General features: G+C 32.5%; 1 protein-coding gene across 1 annotated transcript; it reads right to left on the bottom strand.

Moving 5' to 3' along the window:
* Positions 1 to 521: 521 nt before the first annotated feature.
* LOC143057993 (perlucin-like) lies at positions 522 to 3634 on the bottom strand. The gene is made up of 5 exons (XM_076231456.1): positions 3541 to 3634; positions 2211 to 2299; positions 1794 to 1884; positions 966 to 1188; positions 522 to 604 (listed from the first exon to the last, which is right to left on the bottom strand). Exons 1-5 carry the CDS (start codon positions 3590 to 3592, stop codon positions 568 to 570), a joined length of 492 nt encoding a protein of 163 aa, XP_076087571.1. The 5' UTR covers positions 3593 to 3634; the 3' UTR covers positions 522 to 567.
* Between the last annotated feature and the right edge of the window lie 5468 nt (positions 3635 to 9102).

Raw genomic sequence — 9102 nt, forward strand, 5'->3', positions numbered from 1 at the left:
TAATAGTTGTTTCTCGGGTAGATAGTTGTTGCATTGGCTGTCAGGTCAAATTGCTTTCGTTTCGTATGTTATTCAGTCATTAATCCATCGCTCTTCAACATCCTGTGTATCGAATGCTTATACATTTTTTTTCAAATATTTATCATGAATGACATTTTATAACTCTTTCCTGTAAGGTTATACCAATTTAAGCAACTTGACATTAGGTATCAAGATTTATGTCAGTATGCTACATCATGAGATGCGTTTTGCTTATCAATTGGTCTTTGACTTTCTGTTCATTTGAATTAAAAAGCATTAGTGATCAACCGTATCAAATCAATTCAATAGATTGTCAACCTGTTTTCGTTCTGAATATGCTTAGGATAACATGGCACTGCCAGATTCCTGACTAAGTACAGGATATTGTGAGAAAAAATGGTGAGTTGAACCAGGTTTGATAGCTACCCAAACCTTTCACTTATATGGCAATGTTAAATATAATAAATTCTATCAAAACTATAAAAATGCTCAATCCAATGTTGTGTATTTACCCATTTATTTTTTTTATCTTATGTGATTATACATCTATCCAACAATTTCTCCACTATCCACTTCTTCAGATCTGTAAAAAAAAAAAATTTCATACATCACTATGTCAATCAACTTGTAGGTTATGTAATCAACAAAAATAAGGAGGGTTAGAGGGTGTTGAACTATATCTATGTCTGTCAATTTGTTCATCCATCCCTCCCACATTGGATACATGATTGTTTGTCAGTATTCCAGTACGGAGTTTCTTATATTACGCAGGGTTTCAGTACACATGTCAATTCAACAGACTGTGTTATCATAATTGCAGCACATTTGGCACTTGAACTGGTGGCAGTGATTGATGGAGTAAAGGAAAATAGTTCCGGAACGGAAACGATCACTGTCCGGAGTTTGGTATGGATACTGATACTGCATAGCCGTGTTGTACTTACGGTCTTTCACAGATGAAATATTTTCTGTGTTCACAAGTTTCATCATTCCAGTTCCAACCCACATTCTTTGAAAGTTCTAAGCAATTTTCTCCTTGTCCTTTGTCAGGTTGACCTGGTGCCCAGTTTGTGTAGGTAAATTTGGTATGAGTTTTAGCCCACATCCATTCACTCTCCGTTACAATATCATTTCCACCAAGCCAAAACTTTGGAGGATCATAACTTCCTTAAAATTATAACAAGGGGCAATGTTATTATCTCTTTTTTTAATTTTTTTACATGAATGATCTAAGGGACGACATCAAAAGATCGATATAGGATAAAAAAAACTTAAATCAAATAGTTTGGGGATGGGGGGATGAGACGTTGTTACAATTATAGTAACATTTTTTTCTTATGCTAATAGTATATTTTGGTTGTATATATTTTCTTGGATTTATGGAATAGGACCACATTGACTGTTGAAGCCTCTTTGATTGTATTTTATTCTTATATTTTCTTCCCTTCCGGGGCGCTTGAGATTATTACCAGCTATTTTGGAACGTCCATGTTGCTCAGTCTATATTTTTTCTATTTGTGCTACGTGTACTATTGTTTATATAAGAAAGACGATGTGGTATGATTGCCAATAAGACAACTATCCACAATAGACCAAATGACATAGAACTATCAGTTATAAAAAAAAAACTGCACGGCCTTGAACAATACGCAAAGTTTGTCAGTTTGTCTCTTTTTTATAGCCATGGTTTATGTTCGACTTATGAGTTTGTATATCACTCTGGAATCATTCACCTCTTTATTGACAGCCTGTTTTAATGCATAATTTCTTACCTCCCAGGTTTTGAAGCATTCCATGTACGAAATGATCCTCTACCGCTGTCTCTAAATTTGCCAGTTCTGATCCCATTGCTCTGCAGTATATCTATTATAATTTAAACAAACAGAACAATTCTAGGGTATTGCAAGTGTAAGTCGTTGAATTATATTACACTTATCATTAATTAAACGTTGATGTACGTAATACATATCTCATCTTAAACGGCATTCAAATTTAAAGAGATGTTTTCTTATCACTTGATAAAATCAACATTTAAAAAAAAAGTTAATGCAAAAAGTGTGTTCACCTTGCTTTCCAAACTTATTTTATCTTAAAAAATCTATTGAACCTCTATCACTCTAAGTATACATGAAATATGGCTTTTCCGCAGTTTAAGGTATATTTTAGTAACTCATATATTCGTAACTCACGGTTGCTTCAGCCCAAGTCGCAAATGTTCTTATCATTTTGTAACAAGACTCGTCATGTTTCAGGTAACCATTTGGACATAGACAATATACTAAAAAATATATTGAAAAACTGACAAAAGCAATAATTGGACGATAAATGAAATAAGTGTTGCATGCTTATATACATTCGAGTTCCCTGTGTTGTTTACCTATAATTTCTATTTGAGAGTGTTGTTTGTCAGAACCTTTAAATTTTCATTGAGAGTGTTGTATGTCAGAACCTTTAAATTTTCACTGAGAGTGTTGTTTGTCAGAACCTTTAAATTTTCATTGAGAGTGTTGTTTGTCAGAACCTTTAAATTTTCATTGAGAGTGTTGTTTGTCAGTACATTTAAATTGAGAGTGGCGTTTGCTCATTACTTTTAGTTGATAGTTTCGTTTGCCGTTAACTGTCGCTTGATGATGTTGTTTGCCTATCACTTTGAGTTGATAGTGTTGTTTGGTTTTAACTTTTAGTTAATAATTGTTATTTGCTTTTAACTTTTTTTAAGTGTTGCCTATTACTGCCAGTTGACAGTGTTGTTTGCTTATAACTTCTAGTTGTCCTCTTCTATCGAAGACACATAAATTCAGTAGAAAAATATCAATAGAACTGCTCTTTTCGGTGATTTTTCAAATACACCAACAGCTAATTCTAAATAAAAATACTGAATAAATTTAGTTACTTGATAATTCTTATAGAAAAGTTAAAATCTGGGGTCTGGAGAGCCAATCGTCGGCTTAAAATACGAATATAAAACATCTTCTTTAGTGTTCAATCTAATTATAAAACTTTGGCTTATGTTTGTATATACATTGATTGTTCGACAGTCACTTACTAAACGTCCAGTGACAATCTTTTCATGCGTATTCAGGACGATATATACATCAAACACTTTCACTGAAGATAAACACCTCACTTTAAGATATCGACGGAGTTAACAGATTTATAGACGTTACATGTCTGTATTGACAAATACCTTCATGGGGGAAAAAATCACAAAAATACTGAACTCAAAGGAAAATCAAATCGGAAAACGCCCTAAAATCACATGACAAAATCAAATGACAAAACACATCAAAAACGAATGGACAAGACCTGTCATATTCCTGACTTGGTACAGGCATTTTCAAATGTAGAAATGGTGGATTAAACCTGTTTTTATAGGGCTAAACCTCTTACTTTGTACAACAGTCTCATCAAATTTCGTTATATTTGCAATGATGCGTGAACTAAACACGATGGAAATTGCTGCTTTGAATACCGAATATGCGAAAGAATAAAATGTCAGTATATAAAATAATATCTTACCATAATTTACCAGAAACAGTGCAAACAAAGGAGCTTTCATTATAGTAAACATTGTCTTTCCATTCACATTACCTTATCTCTCTAAAAATGATAACACCGGCCTTATTATTGACATAAAATAAGTCAATAACTGGGCTAGATGTAGCGATAAATTTGGTCAGTAGGACTTAGATATTATTGTCATAAATATAGGTCTGATATGTTCGATGTATACATTAACTCATCATAGATACCAGGATTGAAATTTGAAATATATGAGCCACACACGCGTTTCGTCTACAAAAGACTCATCAGTAACGCTCGAATCACAAATGTTAAAAAGGCTAAACAAAGTACCAAGTTGAAGAGCATTGAGGACCAAAAACAATACACTTGTAACACCGATGACGGCACTGCTGCTGGCGCGCTATATATACCCCAAGGGTATCATCAACTCAGAAGTCAATACTTCGATACTGACATTATTTATAACAAACCCTTTTCCTAAGGTCTGTTTTAGGATTTAAGAAATTGCAAAAAAACTTAGGGTTTCAACTTCCTTAGGCAAAGTTGATCTTAGATGGATTTGGTTGAAACAGTGCATGTATTATGTTTTGGTTATATAGCCTAGACATCGATTGTTTTGATATTATACATTTTTGGCTTTCAAATATTCGGCTTTGAGCGTTCCTATAGTAAGGTAAATTCAGAAACGCTTTGGAAGCATGTATTTTTCCTGAAACACTATTTTGGAATCTCATCGATTGCATGAAATTTGTGTTTTTATCCACTTTGTAATGAAACAGTTCGTTTAGAAGAACCTCTTGTGAGTTATGATGCAAAGCATAATAAAAAAAAGGAGTCTTAAATTATTGCCAATGAGGCAACTTTCAACCTGAAAATTGAGAATAAATGCAGTTGAAATGATGAAAAAGGAAAGATTTTATTCAGTTGTAACACGTTTGCGTTCCTATATGATACCGATTGTTATACAGATTTAAAACAATCAGCATTAGTGATCAAAAGTCTCAAATCAATTTGTCTATCGCCTGTTTCTTCCTGAATATGCATTAAATAACATGGCACTGCACGTTAGATTATAAAAATTAGAATTAAAATACCAATTAAAAAAGGAAAGTCCATAAAAACTTACAAAATCAAAGATCATGAAATGTTATCAACCAACAGAACGAGTAAAAGTACTTTTATATTCCTGTATTGTAGTAGGGATTTTACAAAGAAGGCTTGTTGTGAAAAGCACGCTAAGCAACATGACAATTGCATTGTTTATAATTCCGTTATATTGACGAAATAGAAGAGCATTCCAGACAGACTTGCTGTTCGGTATGAGACAACTGTTTCAAGGGTCCGTGTTGAGTCCGTACTCTGAACTATAATTGTTTACTTCACAAATTGTGACTTGAAATAAGAATTGTCTCATTGGCACTCATACCTGTACCACATCTTCGTATATGTCTTTAACTGCTAAATGTGTCAAAAAATGAACCCAGTAACTGAACATTTGTAAACATACACCAAAGACATAAAAAAAAAAACTAAATTAAATAGTCAAACACACATTTATTTTTATTTGAAATCTCTGTCTAGAACTGCCTTTTATTTTCCACACTTCGGTCTTGACTGTTTTGTTAGTTTAGCCTGACTTGTTTTTAACATAAATTGTAATCCTGCGTTTTGTTTTGCAAATTGTATCATCATTTCCTGTCCTGCCGATTTTTTCAAATTTTATCCTAGCCCTGATAAAAATCACATGGTAGCTCCGTAAATCCTCCTAAGACACCAACAAAAAAGTTTGATTTAGTTGATAGTACACACCATATATATATATAGTATACAATTAATCGATAAAGTACATTTAAAAGTAACTTTTGGCTGTAAAACTAGACGCTGTGGCTTTATTCTTAGATTGACAATAAAGAGATCTGATGAATGCACTAGGAACCAAATATACACAAAAAACATAAGGATATCGAAATATTGAATATCTCTCTCTCTCTCTCTCTCTCTCTCTCTCTCTCTCTCTCTCTCTCTCTCTCTCTCTCTCATTTAAAACATAATGTGAATTGATAGATAGTTGTTAACATATAAAATGCATCAGTTGTCAGTATTGCACCTTGAAAGCATCACCTAATTATCATTCCTCACAGTTCTGTTTTCAAAAAGTGAATAATTGCACCACTCGTGTTAGATAAATAAATAAATAACGAAACATATTATAGAGTTTAAAGAAAAGGGTTTTTAGCAAGTCTTAATTGCTAATTTATTTTATTTATTAATTTAAAACCTCACGTTTTTTGTTTAAAATAGTTTAGCATTACAAAAACAAATACGTAACTATTTAAAACTTTTAAAATTCTTAACATGTTTTGCAATTAAGTGAATTGATGGCCAATGATTCTTGCTTATTCTTGTTTTCAAAGATTTTCTCTCATTAATCACGACGGTAATGTTTTTTCATATCAATTTAAACATCAAGTTTGCAGCCATAATTTTCCCTTGATTTATTGCACCATTACAGAAGCATTGAATAATGAATGTTTTATTTTTACTTATGTTTTACTCATATAAACGTTACAATCTCAAACTTTTCCACATTCAACCGTCGAACGACTCATCACAATTATCGTAATCAGTTGAAAAACAAATAACGCTTGTGTCTATGGTTTACTGTGAAACAGTATGTATTTCATACTTGTCCATATAGTGTCAATTTTGTTTGCCATACACCACATCATAGTTGCTAGACCACCATGCACGACGAAAGACTGTTTGGAAGTTCGAATGCCGCTTTTGTCCAACAACTTAAAGGCACCGTTGATTGCTGATTTAGACGTGTCATCGATGAACCAGCAATTGAAGGAATATATCGACGACAGCATTAACTATACATTTAGTCACAAAATCGAAGACGTTGTCGATTCAAAGCAAGACCTGTTGCAGACATCGATGTTGAACCAATATGAAAGAAATCTGAATGAAACAAGGAATATATATAATGCAAAAATTCATAATATTATCTCAGGAATGGAACAAAAACAGGATGGATTGAACTTACAAATTCAAAATTACTCATTACAATTGAACACCAGTAAATATATGTTTGAAAAGGAAGTTCAAAGTTCATTCGACAATGTAGACCAACAGCTAGCAAACTTGAAGTTATCTATGTTTTCGGAATATGTTAGAGATCTTCAGAATACGAAATTCGTTTATGAAGAGAAATATGCAGAGTTTGTAAAAGAATTAAAATCACAATTCACGAACTTTTCGAAAGCTCTCCGAGAAGAATTTGATATGATAAAAACTAAAAGTGAAAACCATTATCACGAGATGATCGCATGGAAGGATAATTTGACTAAATATAAGGGTAAGATCTTTTGATAATATTAAGGATTAACAATACAAACTGCTTAAAGTCTGAAAGACAAAATAGTGTACTCTACCAGTATGGTCGAGTACATATGTTACTTGACATAATCCTGACAGTACCTAATAAATAAACTCATCATAGATACCATGATTGACATTTTATATTTGCGCCACTTAATAAACTGTATTTCACTGTACTCGACTTTACTGATTCAGTACTTGGTAATTTTGGTATTGTCTGTAATTGTCCCGTCAAATCCTCAACAAGTGTCGACCTGTCGCTACCTATCTATCATGTTTCATTCTATCTAGACTCAGTGTTGCCCTGTACATTTAGTCATTACTGGTCTGAATCAGTGCATCTAACTCGATTATATATCTTACAAAATTCCAGGTTATTTGGTAGTTTGGTTATATGCTGTCAAATAAAAGGATTGCATCAATGGGTTAAAAAAAGCCAGAATTTCAATTTTTATCAAATTCAAATACTTGTAGTCGCTTTAATTAAGAGCAATTCTCTGTAATCACCAAAATATTTCGGCACACACTCAAATATATTTGTTTTAAACTTTATTAGTTCAATAGAGCCACATGAGCTTAACAAAAAATATTACTACACTTAGCCTCTGATGTTTACCGTTTCCATGGTAACAGGACTTAAAAGTGGCAAAAAGGGGGAAAATGAGGTGTTTACAAATTATGATCAATTAAAATCTATATTTTTTTCAAGTCAACTGGGATTTTCTTAAAACTCTACTGTAAACTCAAATCTGCATTTATCTACAGAATGCGAGAATGTGTGAACAATTGGGTTGCTGCTGTCAAATTAAAGTATTTAATAAATAGGTGCATAAAAAACTATACAGCTGGAGTGAGTGACCAATATTCGCAGCATAATTCGTTCATTTCCCCTCAAATCCGATCTACGTTCAAATATTTGGAACTTTTTATGTAGGTTTAAGAAATTTAATATATGAAAAAAAAAAATTGGTAAAGGAATTATCCTGAATACATTGGTTAGTGTGTTTTTTTTAAAATTACGCATGATTGCCATATAAATCTTACATAATAGCAAAAAAATGTTTAAAAATGCCTGCGTATACCTTAATATGTGCAATAGGATAAAGAGGAATATCAACCGTTCGAACAATACAAACAGCCTTAAATTTACCATCTAGTTAGCAAATACTGGGTAAAGGCACACAAATTTTACAGGAAAAATAGCAAACGGCGAAAATATGTCCATGGCAAATATGCGCCACATACTCTATCTTAGTTGTATATTTTCCTTACAGAACGCAAGGTTATTCGCAAGTTTGGTGTTTTGTTGTCAAATGAAAGGATTAGGTTAATAGGAAAAGAAAAAGATACAATTTCTTGTTTTCGATAGGTTAAATAAATAATTAAATTCACCTGACAACACTTTGAGTAAAATGGTCATCAGTATACAATTCTGAAAAAAAAGGACACTACTGTTTAACGTTAGAGACAGTGATCGGTGTGAGTACCAGGCATTTTTGTCTTGATTTTGCATTATAATCAAATGTTCCTGTTACTATATATATTAAAACGTTTATCTGCAAATAATTCATCGTGGACATTAATGCAGGTTACATTCAACTTTATTTATAACACATATTTAACCTAAATGCTATCAAATGTCAAGAAACGTGCATGCACCTGTATATCTTATGATTAACTTAAACACAGAAGTTGAAAGGTCTTCCTCATATTCGGACAAAGGAAAATTGTATGATCTCCGTTTCATGTTATATGTTAAACAAAATGCAGAGCATATTTATCATACCAAGAAAAATCACGAAAAATCAAATTAAGAAATGTCATTTTTTTAATGTATGGCAATATATTGGACACCCAGTACAATCTTAATAACACATGATATTTATTCTATTTCAGTTGGGTTTACAGCTTGTGACGGATTGAAGGTATCTGGAGGTAGAATCAAATTCAGAACTGTAAAATATTCTCATGGTATTTCAATGGTTACTGCATACCGGGACGGAAAGTTTTTTGCTCCGAAAGCAGGATTTTATTTAGTTATATCAAATATACTTACTTCTAGCCAGGAAGGTTATCACATTCGAAAGAATGGTATAAGCGTTGCAATGGCTTGGTCACACTATAATGATGCGAACAAATCTCACTTTTACTCAGCCCCTTTATCAGCCTTTA

Source organism: Mytilus galloprovincialis, chromosome 14 (assembly GCF_965363235.1).
Source record: "Mytilus galloprovincialis chromosome 14, xbMytGall1.hap1.1, whole genome shotgun sequence".
Lineage (NCBI taxonomy): Eukaryota > Metazoa > Mollusca > Bivalvia > Mytilida > Mytilidae > Mytilus > Mytilus galloprovincialis.

Bases quoted from the DNA above. Each gene is read 5' to 3' on its own strand.
- LOC143057993 (XM_076231456.1), bottom strand. From the start codon at position 3,592: ATGTTTACTATAATGAAAGCTCCTTTGTTTGCACTGTTTCTGGTAAAT. The intron at 2,300-3,540 runs GTAAGATATTAT...TATATTTTTTAG, and splicing joins ACTGTTTCTGGTAAATTATG to TATATTGTCTATGTCCAAAT. The intron at 1,885-2,210 runs GTGAGTTACGAA...AAATTATAATAG, and splicing joins CGACTTGGGCTGAAGCAACC to ATATACTGCAGAGCAATGGG.